The sequence below is a fragment of the Dama dama genome, chromosome 8 (genome assembly GCF_033118175.1).
Source record: "Dama dama isolate Ldn47 chromosome 8, ASM3311817v1, whole genome shotgun sequence".
Lineage (NCBI taxonomy): Eukaryota > Metazoa > Chordata > Mammalia > Artiodactyla > Cervidae > Dama > Dama dama.
The window spans coordinates 39,580,112-39,602,031 of NC_083688.1; the positions used below are offsets into that span (position 1 = coordinate 39,580,112).

Below are 21,920 nucleotides of genomic sequence, written 5' to 3' on the forward strand. Positions count from 1 at the left end.
CTCCCCAACTGATACCTCTCAGCACCTTCACCCCCTACTGTCTGTTCCTCTCCAAGCCAGCAGAAGTCTCTCGCAGTTCCTAAAACACACTGAGAATGCTCCTACCTCAGGGCCTTTGCACTTGTTCTTCTCCTGAAATAGACATCCAGTCCCCTAATTTCCTGAAGGTCTTCATCCCAAACTCATCACCTCATTGTGCCCTGCCCTGGACAGTTAATTTAAGTTTTAACTCTCCTCCCCACTAGTGGCACTAGTGGTAAAGAATCTGCCTGCCAATGTAGGAGATGTAAGAGATACAGTTTCGATCCCTGGGTCGGGACAACCCCCTGGAGGAGGATATGGCAACCCACTCCAGTATTCTTGCCTGGAGAATCCCATGGCAAGAATCCAGTGCCAGTGGAGTCTGGCAGGCTACGGTCTCTAGGGTTCCAAAGAGTCTGACATGACTGAAATGACTTCGCATGCACCGCCTTCCCAGCTTCATTTTTCTCTCCTTAGTATGCACTATCTAACATACCATATGAAATTACTTATTCACCTTTATTCCTGTCTCTGCCCCTGAAGACTACACGCTCTATTAGGCTCAGGTTCTATGTCTATTCTGTTCACCATTTTATCCCCAGCACCTAAAATAATATCCAGTATGTAGAAAGCCCTTATTACAATATTGATGAATATATGTGTGCTTAGTCGCTCAGTTGTGCATGACTCTGCGATCCCATGGACTGTAGCCCGCCAGGCTCCTCTGTCTGTGGGGATTCTCCACACGAGAATGTTGGAATGGGTTGCCATGCCCTCCTCCACAGGATCTTCCCAACCCAAGGATTGAACCCAGGCCTCCTGCATTGCAGGCAAATTTCTTTATCATCTGAGCCACCAGGGAAACAGGAATACATAAATATATCAAATTTTAAATTTAGTTGAATTCTATTAGTTAGCAACATGATCAGAGCACATGATTTCTTTTTTCCAGTTTTATTGAGATATCATTGACATATAGCACTGGAAAAGTTTAAAGTATACAACATAATGATTTGATAGATGTATATATTTATACAATGAACCCCATAATAAGTGTAATTAATATCCATCATTTCACTTAGTTATGCATTTTTTCCTTGTGTTGAGAACTTTTAAAATCTATTCTCCACAGCTTTGAAATATACAATACTATATTGTATATGACAGTCACATGCTGTACACTGCATCCCCAGAACTTACTTAACTTATAGTTGGAAGTGTGTTCTTCTGACCACCTTCACTCATTTCCCCCACCAGCCTCTGGTAACCACAAATCTGTTGTGTTCATGTGAGTTCAGTTATTTAGATTCCACATATAAGTGAGATCATATAATGTTTGCCTTGTTCTGGCTGACTTAACTCACTTAACATAATGCCTTCATGATTTCTTATCTAGGTTGCTGGCCTATGCATGACTCTAAACATTATTTTCTTCCCTATCTCAAAAGAAAAATAAATACTGTTTAATGTAATCATAGTTGAACCCACAAATCTCCCCACTGAAGATTCTTAGACTCATAAAAGTTATGTATATACTTGCTTACAGTCATACAATTATCTAAAGACCATGAGAATAAAAGCTTGCTTAAAGGAAAACAAATTGGTCAGTATAAAATAAAGCATCTTATCTTTTTTCTCTTCTGACTGGGAAGAACTGATCTTAGCTTCAGAAAATGTTTGAGGCTTCTTACCATCCCTTATTGACATGCCACCTCCTACATGCAACCTAAGCTTCAAAACTCATGGTACCAGCCTAAATGTGAAATAAAGTGCTCTAGATAAATGCACTTTGAAATCTTCATGATCATCTCTTGATTGCTCAAAATCAAAATGCTGGAAAAATAAAGCCCCATAAAGAAAGTGATGTCACAGTCATACTCACCTCATTGTGAACCAGGTCCAGTGGTTCTATCATATACACAAAGGTATGATCTTCAAACATACCACTACGACACAAGGAACGACAGTAAGAGAGTTAACATATATAGCAAACACACTGTCTTTAAAAATGAGTGTACCTGAATAAATACCTTTATTCTGCCTCAAATCAAATTCACATATCTGCATGGAATCACCCTGTGGTCCTAGCACTGCACTTAGACAACGTATAGGCTATGGAAAGTGCAAAACGTGTGCAAGAGAAGTATACACATTATACCTGGTATGGTTAGTTTTTGGAATTAAATGAACAGATAAGAAGGTCAAATTGGGATAGGACTATTGATGCTGTTCTAATATCTCGAGTTATTACCGAGCCATGTACAACTAGTACAAATTTGATTCGCAAATCCAGTATCATCTGTAAGAAAACAGGTTCTCTGTGTATAAGAACAATTTAAAACATTTGATTCTGAAGAGGCAAACAGAATTATCTTCATGCTTGCAAATTGTGAATTTCTATTAAGATTCTGTGTTGGGAGCCACATTTAATTTTGAGAGACACAGGATTTTTTGTAAAGTGTGTAAGGAAGATTTTCAAGATCCTTTTCCTCACATGGCCATAACAGATTTTTCCACAAAGCGCTACTGTGTTTGAGTCTAAAAGGTACCTACAAATGTTTTTTAAGAGCCTGCCTGAAAACTGAAACATGGGCTCCTCTTCTTTCAAACCACCCTTGCCTGGCCACCTTCACCTTATCCTTAGGTTAAGCTGACTGACAGTTCCTCTGGGAGATACCTCTGGGAAACCTTTCTGGGGTAGGTTCGGCCACCCCCAAAGTTCCTGTCCTCCTCCTTCACAGTACCCACCAAAATGGCAATCAAAAAACAATCTGTATAATCATTTATTTAATCTCTAAATCACCTGCGAACTCTTAAGTGTTAAGAGAGCAGAGACTATGCCCTCCTAGTTCACCACATCCAGTCTCTGTCCCAGGACTGGTACAGAAGAGTCACTAAAATAAATATCTATGAAAGACAAGATGGAAAGGGTGAAAGAAACGGATGAAAGCAAGGTGATTCTCGCTATGAGATCCCACATACTGAAGGCCGTTGCAGGTTGACAGAGCCACCCTTGAGTCCTTGACACCTCTGATGTTTCCATGGTAGTAACAGTGCTCTCCACCCTGTAAAACAGAAGATTTTAATGTTAAATTATGCTGTCTGCAGCATGATTCTTTCTCTTTGGGATGCATCTGTAAAGCCAAAAGAAAGGCAGAGATGATCCTAGAAACGCCTCAAGGCTGTTATGAAATCTCAACTTTTCAACTTTTCTATAAGATACAGGTGCATATACGAGGTAATGAAGAAAAGGCTTTAACAGGAATAAGACATTAATGCAGCTGGAACAACTTTTATACCTTTCCTAAGCATGTGAGGGAGTAGACACTTAGCAGATATTGTCAAGGAATAAAATCTTCTACATAACTGAGGTGATTCCCCCAAAGGTGGTGTTTATCATCATTTTTTACAGAAAACTATATAAGACTTGGTGATTTGCTTTCCGACCTTTGAAAATCAGTTGATAATTTTTTTTAGAAATAATGTATGAAATTACTTTCCAAAGGCAAATAGTAACTGCAAGACCTATTTAAAAACACACACACACAGCAGTTTCCTAGCACTTTCTCTCACCACCTCCATAGCAACTATTTTTAACACTTTCAGCTGTTTCTTCTGCTGTTTACCTATGTATTTCTGAATAGAATATTTATACTGTTATATCCTAATTTATTTCACTTTAGAAATTACCTTCCTTATATAGAATCTCGAAAACTCTTCTTGCCCACAATACAGTCTAACACATATCAGAAGCTTTTGGTTAAATTATATTTAGTGTTTGTATTCAGTTCAGTTCAGTTCAGTCACTCAGTCGTGTCCAGCTCTTTGCAAACCCATGAATCGCAGCACGCCAGGCCTCCCTGTCCATCATCAACTCCCGGAGTTTACTCAAACTCATGCCTATCGAGTCGGTGATGCCATCCAGCCATCTCATCCTCTGTCGTCCCCTTCTCCTCCTGCCCCCAATCCCTCCCAGCATCAGGGTCTTTTCCAACGAGTTAACTCTTCGCATGAGGTGGCCAAAGTATTGGAGTTTCAGCTTCAGCATCAGTCCCTCCAATGCACACCCAGGACTGATCTCCTTTAGGATGGACTGGTTGGATCTCCCTGTAGTCCAAGGGACTCTCAAGAGTCTTCTCCAAGACCATAGTTCAAAAGCATCAATTCTTCAGCGCTCAGCTTTCTTCACAGTCCAACTCTCACATCCATACATGACCACTGGAAAAACCATAGCCTTGACCAGACGGACCTTTGTTGGCAAAGTAATGTCTCTGCTTTTTAATGTCTCTGCTATCTAGGTTGGTCATAACAGTGTTTGTATTATGACTACACAAATATTGTTCACAGCTGTGCCACTCTGATGACATTGTCTTTCATGCTCTGTTTTAAAATTTTTTGAGAACTTTTCTTTTTTGCTTTTCCATGTATTCAGATGGGTACAGACCCTATTATCTAAAATATTATCTACAACTCTTCTCCTATGATCAATTATAGCAGGTAAGTTATCAAATCCATTTTGTTCCTGGATACACCCCGCTTGTTTCACCCTCATGCTAGGTCTGATGCCTGGTTGCATCCCAGGACTGGTCTATAGCATCATTCTGGGAACTCCTCTGTCCTCTTTCTGTACTGAATCCTAGATCCTATGTCTTCTACATTCATGACCCCCTTTCCTGGAGGTACACATCCTCTGGTAATTGTTGAAAAGGTATTTATGAAAGATAAATTTGAAAGTTGAAAACCCCATTTCTATTGTCACACTAGATCATGTGGGTGGGTAGAGAATTCTAGATTGATAATTACTTTCTCTCAATATTTCAAGGGCATTGTGCACACTCTTAAATCTTCTAATGTTGAGAATTGAAAATTATTCTAATGTTAAACATTGTCCACACAATCTATGTTTCCCTTTTCAAGAAGATTGCAGGAAATTCTATTCATACCCATTTTCACAAAATCTCATGATGTACCTCAAGGGGAGACTTTGCTTATTGATTGTGCTGGGCACTTTTGAATCAAGAAAATGCATTCTCCCCAATATTCTGTAATAACCTATATGGGAAAAAGAATCTGAAAAGAATGAGTATCTGTATATCTATAACTGAATCACTTTGCTGCACACCCTGAAACTAACACAACATTGTTAATCAACAATACTTCAATACAAAATAATTGTTTAAAAATAATAATAATAAAATAAAATAAAATAAAAACCTACAACTCCACATGAAACATATCTGAGCATGTGTCAGTGCAGGTAATAATAATATATATTAAAATAGTAAAAAAAGAAAATGCATGCACTTCAGTTCTGGGAAACTTCTACTGTTTCTCTGATAAGCCCCTTCCTTTCCATTTTTCTCTACAAATTGAGCTCGTCTACTGAAGCAGAGGAATGGCTCTCCAGGGCAGGGAGTAGATCAGAGATTTAGTACCTTCTCCAGGTAGACTTTCAACCAATCTTTCTGTTTTCTGGTACTTTCAATTCCTGGGACTTTATGGGTGAAGAAACACAAGTTGGCTTGGTTCTGCTTGGCTTTGTCCCAATGGAACTTAGCAGAGCAAGAAAAACTCAAATCTAGGACAATTACTCTTAATCCATCTGCTTTCTAGCGTCTGCCATCTTATGGACACCTCTTATTAGCTGTCTTCTCTTAATCCCCATGGGTTTCTACCCTTTTTACAATTCCTTAGCTGTTACTTGAGTTTGTCACTATAAGGAACTAGAGATAAATACAAGCATGGAATCCACACTGTCTAACCAGAAGTTTCCTATTTTTTTTAATTTAATATTGAAATGTAATTTCCCTGGTGGCTCAAATGATAAAAAAATCTGCCTGCAATTCAAGAGACCTGGGTTCAATCCCTGGGTTGGGAAGATACCCTGGAGAAGGGAATGGCTATCCATTCCAGTAGTCTTGCCTGGGAAATCCCATGGACAGAGGAGCCTGGTGGGCTACAGTCCATGGGATCACAAAGAGTCGGACACGACTGAGTGACTAACACACACACATATTGAGTAGAGTTCCCCGTGCTATACAGCAAGTCCTTGTTGATTATTTTATATATACAGTGGGGATATGTTAATCCCAAATTTCTTAAATAGAATATTGACTTTGACTTTTTTTTTGATGAAATCATCAATCATCTTGATCAGTCATCTTGATCACTGCTTATTAAGCTGTATTACAATAGCCTCAGACGATATTTAAGTGTGTAAAAGGGTGCACCCAATTATCAAATGACTACTCCCCAATCAACTTAGTTTGTTTCCTTTTAGTAACTGTAATATAAAGTTTCAATGTTGGTTTCTAAAATTGGTATTACAATCTTGTTACTATTTTGTAAAGTGTTGCTTTTGCTTCTCCAAACTCTACCCCTTGCACAAATATTGACTTTATATACTATGTCAAATTCTATTTGCATATTCAACTCTGGAACTTGTTGGGGCAAATGGTTACCACACATTTCAGTAATTTGAGAATCCACATTAATACCCTGTAATTAAATAGCAGACTCTTCTCATGATTCTAAAAACAACCACAGGAAACTGTAAATTCCATTGGACCAGTTACAGAGCACTCTGTGTCACACCAAAAAGCACTCTTGAATCAAGTGACTGTTAGAAGTGCACAGAAAATACTGTCATATTTACTTGACCTTTCTAAGAAAAGCTCTATTTTTTATATTTTCCTGCAAATAATCTTTTTTCCCAGAAAATATTTCCAAGTCTTTTCTTACACTTCAGTTTCATTTGCTTGCACTGAAAACTGAAAGCTGATGCTCTTTCAGCATAAAGGGCATTGGTACCTGTTTTAATTACGGCAGAATATCATCTGAAGGGAACTGTTCAGTTCACAGTATATGTGGATGTGGATCACCATACTTCCTGGACTTTGAGACTTGTAGTAACATCTAATCCCTGATGTTTATCATCATAAGAAAGCTTTAATATCTAACCTGTGTAGTTATATTAAACACAACACACAATTTGGCAAGTCCTAATTTAGTGTTAATATTAGTAGTATTAGAAGACTTTCTGACTTCCTTATTGCTTGATTTACACCAAGTTTTTGAGAAAGCATCACCAGAAAAATACTATTTGGCAACTGTCCAGATTTTGTAGCATTTTGTTAATGTCACCACAAAGTAAGATCTTCGGGTATTTCATATTAAATAAATCCCCGTTGAAAAGTATTCTCTCTTGGGTATCAGGATGACAGGAGCAGGTCAGGTCAGAGAGGCCTCTTCCAGGGGGAGAGCATTGTTAATGAAGACACTGGACAGTCAGTTCCCGGGGTGCCTCCATCCAAGGTACTAGCCATCGGAAACCCTCGCTGCCTAACAGTAACTGCCATCTCTGTGTACAAATAGGGAGAGAGTCACAAAGTGCTAAAAGGCTCTGCCGCAGACAGCAAAGCTAAACTGAATCCCACATCTGCAGGCTCTAGTGTTGCTTTCTGCAATCAGGAAGGCCTCAGACAGTTCAAGAGCGCTGGTCAGAGACTTTGAGATCACCACCTATGAGGGGGTCACAGACCTGTAACTAGGCAAACGGCAGGCAGGAGAATCAGAAAGGCCTCATTCAATGCATGACACAAGTCTATATGTGTCTCCATGGGCACCAGCATTTTCAGATTAAAAACTGTTGGGTACTAATATTCAACAAAAATGGAGAATCTAATAAATGGACATTATTGCATTATCAAAGGGACTTAAAATGGGATGCATATACCCGAATTTGAATAATGCAAAATAAGGATACAAAAAAATATTTCAGAGAATTGGACAACTTGAGAACCCAACACCAGTTCAGTTATTTATCTTTGCTAAACTCAAGGGGAAAAAATGTCCGGGTATCAAAACATTTACATGTTCTAATTTATATGTTTATATGTATAGCTGTACTACATAAATTTTAGTGCTATATACATTTTTAATAGTTCACACAAGTTATACTATTCAGATTTAAAATAACTTTGTAGGGAGCCAATGTGGGATGCTCTCTTGATTTCCTGAGGAGTGTTTTTTTTAACCTCCCAGCCAAGAGCCTTGCCCACAGAAGCCCATTGCCTATGACAATCCTCTCTGCCAAGAAGCATTCATGGAAGAAGTGAGTTTGAGCTTGACCATTGTGATAAGTTGATAAGGAAAGCGCACACACAAAAAAAAATTCTAGGAGGGCAACGTGATTAAAATGACAAAGAAAAGAACCAAGATGAGAATAGAATATAGAACCTACAAGGGGAGGATTTTTATCTGCTAGGTTCACCACTGCATATCCAGCTTCTAGAACAATGATGAGATCAGAGTGACTGAAATCAACAGCTGTTTAATGAATGAATAAAAATGGTCTTGTCAGTTAGGTTCATGAAGAAGCCAATCTTAAAGGACTAAAGGATTCATGTTTGTTGAAAGAGTGGGTAAATAAACCCCCATTACCTGAGAGATTTTTTATTTTTTGAGACACTTTTTTGTGATTCAGTGAGTTTTAATATATTAAAATAGAATTGTGGGACTTCCCTGGCAGTCCAGTGGTTAGGATTCCGCACTTCCGCTGCAGGGGGCACAAGTTCTATCCCTGATCAGGGAACTAAGATCCCGCATGCCAAGTGGGGTGGCCAAAAATAAAGAGGCTGCCACTGAACAACTTAGAATATGGGGAAGTAGAGAAAATGTGTTCTTCCTGTAGGGAGGTAAATCTCACCTCCCAAAAAAGAGGAAGGGACTATGTAGACATGCTCAGTTCCTTCCCATCAGTTAAAGCGTTCTTTCTTCCCTGGGCAAGAGTGAGCAAAGAAATAGGAAGAAGCCAGGGTGAGAAAATACCGTTAGGAATGGACACTATCCCCACCCAATAAAAATGAAGAGTAACAACGGAGGTGGGGACAGAACCACTGTTATCTATCCATTCAGTCTTACACTGCTGGTAGTTCTTCTAATAAGAAGAGAAACCAAGGTATTAGCAAGCATTTAAAGTGAATGGTTCACTTAAAAGGGATTTAATAGAAATATACTAAATTGGAAACGAACTATTATACCATTATATTGATGCCTAATTCCTTTAGAACTGATACACTAAAAAATAACTTACGTTAATAGGTTCATCAATAAAGTTGACCAACAAATCAACAAAGTTGTTTTGTTGTATATTGTGTGCAAAGCATCATGCTAGGAACTGTTGGTGCAGAAGCAAAGTTCTTTCATATGCATTTACTAATACCTGGCACCTATTCTATCCTGCCCACTTAATTTGTTGACCTCTCAGTTCCTATATTCACTTCACAAGGAAAGAAGCCCCTTTAAATCACTTTAATTCAACAAAAATAAAAGCATAAGACATTAACCTCTTCTTAGTTAAAAGTGGGAACTAGGTGGGAGCTTGGTAGTCATGAAATGGGAACACCTAGACATGTAGTATCGGAGAAGGCAATGGCACCCCACTCCAGCACTCTTGCCTGGAAAATCCCATGGACAGAGGAGCCTGGTAGGCTGCAGTCCATGGGTCTCGAAGAGTCAGACCTGACTGAGCAACTTCACTTTCACTTTTCACTTTCATGCATTGGAGAAGGAAATGGCAACCCACTCCAGTGTTCTTGCCTGGAGAATCCCAGGGACGGCGGAGCCTGGTGGGCTGCCGTCTATGGGGTCACACAGAGTCGGACACGACTGAAGCGACTTAGCAGCAGCAGCAGCAGACATGTAGTATCTCTGAAGTGTGACTCATCATTTTGTTTGAAACTAATTCCCAGAATATTTTAAATGTCCACATTTATATTTCACTTTAAAGTCAAGTAAGCTATTAGTGATTCTGTTCCTCCCTAGTCATATGAATAATTGTGTGTGTGTGTATATGCATGCACGTGTGTACTTTTGTCTAAATAATTTGAGATATTTGGAAGAAAGGTTGCAAGGTGTAAAAACAGGCTTATTTAACTTGCCATTCTTACATACTAATTTTCTATTCTGGTATTCGGTATGAAGATTTTCTTAACATGGAACACAATGTGAACTTTAAAGACACACTTTTAAAAATAGATATGCAACGATAGTAGGAGTATGAATTTATACAAAATTTTAGAAAGAAAAACTGTGAATATGTGGCAAAAGCCTTAAAAATGTACCAACTCTTTACCCCAGAAAATTCCATTCTTGAAAGTAATCCTTAAGCAATTATTAAAGAAGTACACAAAATATATTTAGACGGGTTTTACTTAAAGTTATGGCAACCCACTCCAGTTTTCTTGCCTGGAGAACCCGCACGGACAGTGGAGCTGGCAGGCTCCATGGGGTCACATGGGGTCACAAAGAGTCGGACACAACTAAGTGACTAAGAACCAGCACTTAAAGTTGTTTGTACAGTGAAATATTAGAAGCAATTTTAAATGTTTATCATTGTGGGATTAAACAATTTATAGCAAATGAATTGGATACAATATTATACACCTTTTAAAAACAAAAGTTTAGCAGAAATTTTAATGCATGTTAAAATATTTATAATATTGTTAGGCTACAAAAAAATTTTATTTTCTCTGTTCTACTGTAAATTACCAAAACTTTGCAAGTAAATATATGGGTATAAGTTGTGATTATTACCTAGGACTTGATTCTCAGAAGGAGAATGAACAGCTCAAAAGGGATTATATAAATGATCTGGTTGTAGCTTTCATTGCCTAAGTTATTCCCAGTATTCTGCTGGTCTGAGGAGCTGGATATTTCTTTATTCCTTCATCAATATTAATATCATTTTCCTGGAAGTTGAAAGAACGACCATTCCTCCATCACGGATATATAAATAGTTGTATTCCCTTACCGAAACCTCTAAACAAGTTCTCAAGATCCATTTGTATGATTCGAACTTTTTTTTCAGATTCCTGACAACTGTAATCAAGTTGTTTCTAGACATGTTCCTCAAATTTATACCCCCACCTATATTATTGTGACTATTATTGGATATTATGACTTTTTTAAGAAATTTGATAATTTAACATTTTAAAAGATGCCATTTGTATTCTTATTTTAACTTGCATTTGCTTATAAAAAATTTACCAGCCATTTGCATTTTTCTTTTGTGAAATATACATTTATTTCATTCATCCATTTATGCTTAAATGGTTTATCTTTTATCATTATGTAATTTAGATTAATTCAAAGCATGTACAAATTGGCACAGAACATTGCCATGTTTGTTAAAAATGTTCTAATCTGAAATATTTCATTAAAAATTTGCTTTATATTGTTTAATGAAATAAAATATGTATATATTTTTTTAAAAATTTCTCCCACAGGATAGCGTATACCATATCAACTTGGGTTTGGGAGTGTGAGAGGCATAGGTGTGAGCTAAGTCACTTCAGTCGTGTCTGACTCTTTGCAACCCCATGGACTGTAGCATACCAGGCTCCTCTGTCCATGGGATTCTCCAGGGAAGGATACTGGAGTGGGTTGCTGTGCCCTTCTCCAGGGGATCTTCCTGACCCAGGGATCAAACCCTCATCTCTTATGTCTCCTGGCATTGGCAGGTGGGTTCTTTACCTCTAGTGCCACCTGAGAAGCCCATATATATAGATACATACAAATAAAAAACAGACTGTTACCACTTATTCATTAGATATGAAGCAAGTAGTTTGGGTATACAAGCTGTTTGGAGAAAATGGGTCATAAATAAGAAAAAAGAAATGAACATGAAACTGCAATGAATACTTCTTTTGTCAGTGCTAAAATACTCTTTGTTTTAAATTTCAGTTACAATTGATACAAGATTCGACATGTCTAATCCATGATAGGACCTCCATTTGGGACCTCAAATGACCTCTGGAGGCCAATTAGCTATTCCATTTCCTTAAAAGAAAAAAAAAAACTTTCTTAGTGAGAAATTTGGATCAGGTTACAGAGGCCTGCAAAGGTGGCTCATTTGCTGAGTCTGTAAAGGTCTCTTGCAATCTTCTCTTCTCCAGACTCATGATTCAGCATCTGCAGTGCTCACAGCACTGGCACAGCTGACAGAAGCTTTGGTTTGTACAAATGCCAGGCAGCACTGTTCCCGAGCTTGATTTAGCATTTCTGTTCACTTTCCACAACACTAACTTTTAGGGAGATTCGACAACACCCCAAGATGCAGCCTAAGGCGAGAAGTGACAGTCTAGTAAGGGTAATACATGAAAGTTCTTAATCTGGGGCATAAAATTCAAAGGTTTGGAACATACATCAAATTACAAATGTGCCCACTGTTAGGTGGGCAATTATAAATCCTAAGAAATGCCATGACCCTTGGGCAGTAGTTAGTTCAGGCCACCCAGAAATATCTACGGAGAGGATATGAGATGCACCAGCCCAGTTCCCCACACTGTACAACCCAGCAAGCCCACACTTTTGTGCTAGTGCTCATTAGCAATCAAGAAACAAATCCAGTCATGTTTCCCCACTTTGTTTTGTTTTTCTGTTTGCATCCCATGCCTGAGGCATCCACGGACACACCTCATGCTCAGAGGTGCTCCGTAACCTTCCTACAACTCAGAGTCTCTCTCTGGATGCAGCCATTCAGGGAATTTTCACCCTGACTGGGGGAGATCAACTGTATTCCTTATATACAAGTAATCTCTCTCTCTTGTTTAATCTAAACCCAGTTTTCCTTATTGATTCTCTATGAAAAGAACAGTTAATCTCCAATGAAGGAAATCAAGCACCCAATTGCACTGATATGACAATGCTTGGTGGCCATGAGAAGGTTTATTTGTCCTCTTTCTGCCTGCATGTCTTTCTTTGCACCATGGGAATAATAATACCCACATCACAGAACTATTGTGAAGATTAAGAGGGAGAAGATTCCCTACATCTTCCTTTCCCCATCTGTCCTCTGTCCTTGGGCACCAAAGTCCCTTGGACTAAACAGTCCCTCTAACAGCCCCTCCAGTCTGATCATTCAGTTTCTCTGACCATGAGCCTGGGGCTGCCATGGAACTGGAGAAGTCTTGATATCTTACATAAGATCGTGTGTATAACCAAAACAATGAACATTTCTTTATTGACTGGGGCATTTAATCTTATCTCAAACATTTGCAAATTTTAATAAATTTCTCCTAAATGTATATCAAATTTAAAAAGAATAGCTTTTATAAGAGGCCACAGGATTTTAGTGAGACAGACAGCAAAACAATGCAGTGTGCAAAGAACAGCGTTCTATGAACAAGACTATTTATACTATAGGATGTCCATATGCTGCTGACCATACCTTAGAGTACTGTGGTTTCCCATTTTCATAGTGAATCTCCACATAATCAGAAGACAGCAAACCACTACAAAGGAAAGAAAATACAGTGATTTCCACATCTAAGATACTTGGAGGTTTTAAAAATAACCAGCTCAATAAACGGATGTGAGAGCCATGTAAACTACAAAGCGCTCCTGTCCACAGTAAGGGCAGAACAGATGTCATCAACAGTGCCAAATGTTATCCAGCAACAAATCACTCCTCCACCCTGTTAAAAAGGGTAAAATACAGATAACTTAAAGATGAACTCTTTATACACACACGCATCATTTGATTGATATGTTAATATGGAACAAAGAGGCAGGTAACAGGAGAAGATGAGCGCTATAAAAATTCACAATTACACTCTAACTAACTGGAAACTCAAAACAATCATTGAGGAAGAGTACAGAGAAAAGACCAGATAGAAAATGTTTTAGGCTTTTCAAGTCACAGGATCTGTATAACCACTATTCAATTCTGCTGTTTTGTCATCTAAGTCACTACAGGCTGTACAGTTGTGTTCCAATAGCACCTCATTTATGGACACTGAAATCTGAATTTCACACAATTTTCACTCATCAGGAAATATTTTTTTCTTTAATTTTTTGCAACAATTTGGAAATTTAATAAACATTCTTCACTCGAGGATTACAAAACCAGAAATGCCAGATATGGCCTGCGGTCCACAGTTTGCTAACTCCTGGAATAAAATAATAGTTAAGAACATAGATTTTGAAGTCAGAGTGAGGTTTAAAACCTAGCCCAGGTCCTTACTAGTAGTGTGACCATGGGCAAGGTTCCCAGCTCAGCCTTTACATGAGTCACATGAAGACAAAAGAGTGTGAATCGCATAGACACTAACAGGATTAAACGAAACCACCCATACGAGAACTCAGCGCTGAGTACATGCCCAGTAACGGGCACTGCAGCTGTCACTATTTTTAACTCAGCTTCCTCCAACACATTTCCCTTTATACAAGGTAGGAAACACAAAATATGTGCCTCCAAACGAGCACAGAACTGCTAGGGCATCTGGGTTCCTGTTTCAGCTGTACCACTAGAAATAATGGTAACAAGAGATCACTCACATTGACTGAGTACTCACTACATCCCAGCCACTGCTCTAAGGACTATCAGGGGAGAACTCACTTAGTCCTAATAGTAACTGAAGGACAACAGTGGGTTCAACGATGAGCCAAGGGTGTGACCTATATTTAGGTCTCCATTTCTTCTGTAAGAAAAAAGGCTGGAGCAGATGACGTCTCAGGAAGGCCTGCTCTGACATTCTGTCCTCCATAACTCTCCTACCAGTGGGTTTTCTTGTTGGGAAAATCTCGACACTGCTGCTTTAACAAAAGGATGGGAGGACTCAAGGATTTTGCATCATTTTTAGAGCTGCACCTGACGTGCTTCTACTATGACCCAGTGTGGAGGGTCTGGAGGAGGCTTGAAGCCAATCAACAGAGTAAGTGGGAGTCACATGAGCGTCTGGTCCAGCCTGGTTTTTGGTGTGAGCTGAAGGACAATCTTTACAACACAGAAATAAGGCAGATGCTTGTATCCTGGACAGGTTTTTCTATTGAAATTACTAACCAAATGTGTGTCTATTGAAAATTCTACATTTGAAACTAACTTAACTTACAGTACCATCTACTCATTCCCTTCTCAAAATCTCAGTAATAGCAGATGTAATGACGGGGGCTTCCCTTGTGGTTCAGCTGGTAAAGAATCCGCCTGCAATGCAGGAGACCCCTGTTCGATTCCTGGGTCAGGAAGATCCACTAGAGAAAGAACAGACTATTCACTCCAGTATTCTTGAGCTTCCCTTGTGGCTCAGCTGGTGCGAATCAGCCTGCAATGTGGGAAACCTGGGTCCAATCCCTGGATTGGGAAGAAAGGCTACCCACTCCAGTATCCTGGCCTGGAGAATTAGGTCGCAAAGAGTCGGACACGACTGAGTGACTTTTACTTTCACTTTCTTCAATGGCAGTTCTCAGCTCTCCGTACTTGGGAGAACCTGGCAGGGTGCAGAAACTTCTTTCAGTTCTAGTTAATGAAGTCAGCAGTTAATGTGCATAAGCAGGGTTGTTCATGACAACATATCTCTCAGGAATATTTCCACAACACCGAGAGGCAGAGAGGCTGCACTAACTGCATTTTAATTACCTCTCTCTACAGGTAATTCATTATTTTCAAAATTCTCAACCACACCATCCCTGGAGCACGTCTAACAGTTGAAAACAAGGCTATTTTAGACCCCCTACTTTTGCTTGTATTTACAAAAGCAGATCATAACATTCTAACCACTAACCACCAAATATGATAAAGGTCACTTTATCGTATTTCTTTCTTTTCAAGGTCTTTTGCCCATCACAGATATACCTATTTCTACTATCTCCCACATGTGAGAATCTTAAAGAAGAGAAATAGCCACTTTTCTAGGCGCCTATGACAGATAGAGACAGACATAAGACCACATGCTCCCTGTGACAAAGGCGCTCCCCTCTCCTGCCTCCTATAAATAGCACCACATCCTCACTTGCACCATCCTTCCCTCCTGTCTGACCAAAGCCATACCTGCCTTAAAACTGTTTCTCTCACTTATCACAGTGACCCCAGCACGTGGCATGATGCCTGGCGCACAGCAGCTGCCTAACCAACATTTGCTAAGTGAGCAAACATCTACGAACATACACTCCACGCCAGGCCCACACCGTGTGCTGGGAAGGTGGGATAAAGGATGCCACTCTCCGAAACCGAAACTAAGCAAATCAGCACAAATGTAAGAGATTCGCCGTCTTATCCTAAAAGGGCATTTGTAATCTTCCTGAAGGTGAATTAATGCCAACTGAAATGTAATCTCATTATAAAAGTCTTAATGTAATTTCGAAACAAGACTTTTCAGTGAGGGGCAAGTAACACTGGAGGAACAGAACTGAACAGCTAGGGGTGTGGCGGCCTGTCTCCAGCCACACCCTGCAAAGAAAGAGCAGGTCATCTGTCTCTGTAAGCCTGAAGATAAACTGTCTGGCAATCTCTGCCTGCAGATGCTCTCCAAGGCCTTTCCTCCACCTCTCCCCTCTGCAGTTTCCCTAGCAGAATTTCCTGTCGGGAACAGAATGTTCTAACAGGCTAATACTGATCTACTTAGCAATTATGGTTCCAAGTATAAACTGTCATTTTACTTTGATGATCAGCCAACTGGGCGTTTGGTTCTGGTTATCTAATAATGTGAGGGAACTGATGAAAAGGAATTTCTGAACATTTTAAATTCTGAAATAAACATCTTTTTTCTAGGCATTTAAGTTACAGAAAAGCTATACACCCCAGTTACTATAGTGCTTCTCATGCAGGTTATCTGGTGAAAGAGAGATGGCCTTTGGAAGTAAAGGGATAAATGTAGGGTGGAAGTTCAAAGCAAGAAGGAAGAGAGTGGAAGAACTGGAATAAGGAAATTCTCTTTTGATACTGTTATGGAATCCTCTCACTCAGCACCTTCATGGTGAATCTGCACAAAGGTAGTGAAGAGAACCTGAACTCTAAAGTCAGACAATATGATTTTATTCAACATATGAAGAACAAATGTAAGCACCTTGAAGACGCTGAACTCCAAGAGCAAGGCTATTTAAACATGGCGATGAACCAAGAGTTATAGCAATGAAGGAGGAGACTGGCAGAAATAATTCGGAGTATCCACCCAATCGCATTTTGTCTTTCTCTTCCTGGCATGGTAAGACTACACTTCATAGCTTTCCCAGCATTTAGGATGGGATCAAGAGATTGAATTTAGGCTCAAGAGATATGGGTGGAAGTGATGTCCACTCTTCCAGTTTGAACATTAAAATCCAGGCATGACTATCAGAGCTCTCTCTTCCCTGGAATCCTGGAAGTCATATGTCCCAGATGGCATAGCTACAAGGTGGATGCAGTCTAGGTTCCTACATTTGATTTGGAGAAGAGCTTCTTAGGAAAGTCACTCAACTTGTATTAGACCATACTGTGGGTAAAAGACAAAATATTACACTGTTAATTCTCAGATTTCATCTTTATTATTGAAACATGCTCAAAATGATCCTAATTCCAGCATGTGTCACAAGAAAAAGTTTTAGAAATTTATGTTGAAAGAATTTCAGAATCATTAACAAATATACAAAGAGAACTGCTATTAAGATCTAGACATTGAAAATTCATACAAAGAGAAGTTTTGCCTATATAAATATTTGTTGGCATCCTTGAGTTTGACATGGTGTGTCTAATGAAAGAAGATATATGAACAGTCAGGTGGTCAAAACTCCAAAAGTTTGTATCTTACATTCCTCCATGGAGGTTCATTATGGAAAAGCCAAGGAAGGATCTGAGTAACTGGAAAAGTTACTTACTAAGAATCCCTAGAGCCTGGAAAAGTCATTAATGAAGAAGAGTGAATGACTTCTTTGGAAAATAAGTTGAATCCCTTACTTTAAAGAAAGAACCATATGCTTTCTTTTGGACAATCCTGGTCATGATAGGCTATGAGTGGGTTCATCAAGCAAACTAATTTGTTTAGAAAGAGATGACGTAGAAAACAAGACCCTTGCGCTCTAAGGAAGACTACTAGGAAAGACAAACATTGGACCACAAGAAAGTCATTTGTTCTACATCAGTTAAAGATCATTTACTTCCTTTAAAAAGTAGTCAAACTACCAGTCTCTAAAGTCTCTTCCTGTTCTGAAATCTGCATTCACTGCAATTAATGAGATGAACCCTCAGTCTACACCTCTGATTAGGAAATTGAGAACAATCTCTTTTGGAGGGAAGTGAGGCCAATAGGGCATTCCTTCACCAGAAGAGCTAGGGGAAAAGTCTAGAACAGTAGCAAGCACCAAGGCTGAAGCACTGGCTGGCCATATGATTTATCATCCAAATCAGGATACAGAAAGAGGCATATTAATAATTATTCCAGGACAACAGACATAAACCAGGAAGGACTGCCCTGGAAAAATGGGGACATACACTCTACCTAAGGGTCAAATTTAAGGTACACACATTAGGTTCTACAGAGAAGGTTAGGCTAGTCTATGAGGTGAAAAATACCCCAAAGCTGAGATGTTATTAAGCCAGTAGACTGTGAATATGTCTCCTTCTCCAGCTGCTTCTGGGTTTTACATGGTCACTTTTTTGAACAGACTTAGGATCTCTCTCTCTCAGCGCTTGACGTCAGGAAGTACGTGAGAGGGGAATGAGCAGTTTGAGATGCAGAAACCAGAAAGTTGTGAATCTACATTCACCGCAATACACTGGACTTGTCAGGTCCTGACCAGCCATGCTCCTTGCCACTCAATGTCTTTGCTCTTAAAGAAACAGTATCACTAATACCCTAATTCCATTCTCAGTGGTAAAATATGTAAATTACGTCCATATGTTTTCAAACTGGGACTGGAATAGAGGTCAATATTTGCGTGAACAGTGAAAGATTATGTCTAAAAAAGAAAGGAGTGTCACTGATGCCCATTTTCATAATGAAAATTTACTCATCTGATTATCTTCTGTTTGACAACATTTAACTCCTCAGTATTAGGTCCCTGAGCATCCTACATGGCTCCTAAGAGATTCACCCTAGAGGTCTGCCCTTCACCCCACCAGGTCTCACACTTGAAGTAGGCTGGGACCTGGGACCCTTTTCCAGGGTGCTTGCAATTTGCACCTGGACAACAAAATACAAGAAACCATAAGAGACGAAAAATAACTACATGCCTGCTGCAGTGGGAGCAATTATGAGCACTAACATACAAAAAGGCCACAAACCAACTACCATTACGGAGGTGTCGCGAGCAAAAGCAAGGTACTGCACGTGATCCCTGCATGCAGCATCAGCAAGGGGTTGGGCAGACCTCCGAAGCTACCCCTCCAGCCCCACCCACTCACTGGTGCACCCTCCCCTCACCCTATTTGAGGAATCAGCCTGCCCTCCTTGGAGAGCAAGCAGGAGTACCTGTTACTTGTTTTTGCTCTCTCATGCTACAGCACAAGTTTCAATAAAGCTTTGCCTGGAATTCTCATCTGCCCTTTTATCAATTTCTACTGATGAAAAAGTCCAAGGACCCAGGTCAATAACACATTCATTTATTTGATAACAATAAACGCTGAGCACTATGGAGAGGCTCAACTTCATGGGGCATCATGGAGAACAGTATTGGACAACGAAGCACCATGCCTGCTCCCTCTTTCCATCAGAAGTTTCACTTTTTTCCTTTTATACACCTAACTTTTAATTCATGAAATCATTACTCTAAGTTGTAATGAGGAGAGATACAGACTTTAAACTTAGTACATTCATACAAGTGGAAGCTTGTAAATTTACTATTATTCTCATGGTGCTTTCCATTTTAAAAACAACAAAGTTAAAAGGTAAGAAGATTCTTCAACCACCACTTTTCTCAAGTTTTAAGAAAAAGTTAGACTCAACCCAACTGAAATAATTTTTAATACCAAAAGTTATTTCAGCTAGAAACTATATACTCCTTTGAGTGTAAACAATACAGTGAGAATTTTAAAGCTGTGTTCAAAGATTGTAGACATGGAGAAGTTTCGATTTAAGAGCATAGAAATGATATGTTAAGTGGGTGAAGGTAATTACAGGTTGAATTGAGGCTTGGTGTTAAGTCAAACAGTGATGGCATGCTAGGCCAGGGCTGAAGAATGTGGGCATATTTCATAGGATTGGAGCCGGAGGCGGAGACCAGTCCTAGTACAAGCAAGTCATAGAGATGTGAGCTTCTCTGAGGGTCACCACAGGAATTCAATGAGTTCCTGAACCGCAGGAGAGGCTTCAGTACCTTAATGTGTAGGCATTCATAAGCGATGGCCGGTGCACCATAATACAGTTAAGAACATCATATAAAATACTAGGTTGTCCAAAAAGTTCATTTGAGTTTTTCTGTAACTAACTTTTTGGTCAACACAATAAGAGTAGGAAAGTTAAAACCTTTTAAGTTAATAGATAAGGCAGTAGAGAGAAGAGGAGTTAGCAGAGAAGTAAGGGATAAACCTGAGGTGATGTAAAAGCTGAGAACCCCCATGCAAGCTGGCCTGATCAGCTGATAAAAGGAGTCAATTAAGAGTTCTCCTCTGAGGAGCCATAAAAAGGAATGCCTTTGAGTCAGTTCTAATGAGGTGGATGAACCTAAGCCTATTACACAGAGTGAAGTAAGTCAGAAAGAGAAAAACAAATATCACATACTAAAGCATATATATGGAATCTAGAAAGACAGTACTGATGAACCTGTGTGCAGGGCAGCAATGGAGACGCAGACAGAGAGAAGAGACTTGTGTAAACAGTGAGGGAAGCAGAGGGTTGGACAAATGGAGAGAGGAGCATGGAAATGTAAACATACGTAAAATAGATAGCCAGTGGGAATTTACTATATGATTCAAGGAGCTCAAATCGGTGCTCTGACAACCTGGAGGAGTGGGATGGGGTGGGAGATGAGCGGGAGGTTCAGGATGGAGGGGACACACACACACACACACACACACACACACACACATATATATATATATATATATATATATATACAGCTGATTCATGTTGATATATGGCAGAAATCAACATAATATTGTAAAGTAATTATCCTTCAATTGAGTTCTCAGGGGAGGTAGCATCAATCAATAGAGACATTTTTAATTACCCAAGAATGAAAGTGAAAGTGAAAGTCACTCAGTCATGTCTGACTCCCCAAGGACTATATAGTCCATGGAATTCTCCAGGCCAAAACAGTGGAGTGGGTAGCTGTTCCCTTCTCCACAGGATCTTTCCAACCCAGGGATCGAACCCAGGTCTCCCACATTGCAGGCAGATTCTTTACCAGCTGAGCCACAAGGGAAGACCACATATAAGAATGAAAGATGCTTAATTTCTCCTCCCTAACTTTTAAGCCACATCATTTGAGGGAGTTAACACATTCTTAGTGTGGCTGCCACTATCTCTGTAAGTATATCAGTAATTCTGAGATTCCTCTATGACAGAACTGCAGTTACTTTCACACAAGTGGTTTTACCCCAATATGTCATGAAACAAGAACAATTTTAAACATAAGGAAAACTGAATCCAAATAAAGATAGCATATCTTTTGAACACAGTTATACATAACTGAAATGCTTTGGTGTACCATTTTCAAAATTGATAATGAATACTATAGTTTGCTGAATATTGCTAATTCGGGTTCTTTTCTGACCTGCCCAATATTTCTTTATAAAACTATCAAACCAGGCTTCACGTGCAGTGAAACTTTACAGAAATAGACATAGATCCATTATCAGTCTTGCCTTCTTGGAACTTTGTCTAGAAGAAAAAACTACCTTCCAACTCCAGTTTTTGTCATCTCCCAGGACAAGATCTCCCTACTTCTTTTATTTTTCAGTTTATAGGGATAAACTTTACATTTGTTCATACAGTGTCCATTCTTCCCAGGTATGCCTGAAATAGTCAAAAAGATAAAAAGGAAACGAATGGAAAAACTACCAGAAATAGTAAGAGCTACGTAAGAGAGCCAGTTATAAGATATACGTGCAAAAACAAAATACAATTCTATGTGCACAAGCAAAAATAACCTAGAAATAATCCAGGGGAAAAGTTTCTACTAACAACAGTAACAGTGGCAACAAATGT

General features: G+C 39.3%; 1 protein-coding gene across 6 annotated transcripts in view; it reads right to left on the reverse strand.

Moving 5' to 3' along the window:
• Positions 1 to 21,920, reverse strand: part of ADAM23 (ADAM metallopeptidase domain 23) — a 195,440-nt gene that overhangs the window by 84,725 nt on the left and 88,795 nt on the right. For all 6 annotated transcript variants that reach the window (XM_061148919.1, XM_061148922.1, XM_061148921.1 and 3 more), the window contains 3 exons: positions 13,253 to 13,316; positions 3,004 to 3,086; positions 1,904 to 1,967 (listed from right to left, as the gene is read on the reverse strand). In XM_061148919.1, coding sequence (XP_061004902.1) covers positions 1,904 to 1,967; positions 3,004 to 3,086; positions 13,253 to 13,316 — 211 coding nt within the window. The remainder of the gene's footprint in view (positions 1 to 1,903; positions 1,968 to 3,003; positions 3,087 to 13,252; positions 13,317 to 21,920) is intronic.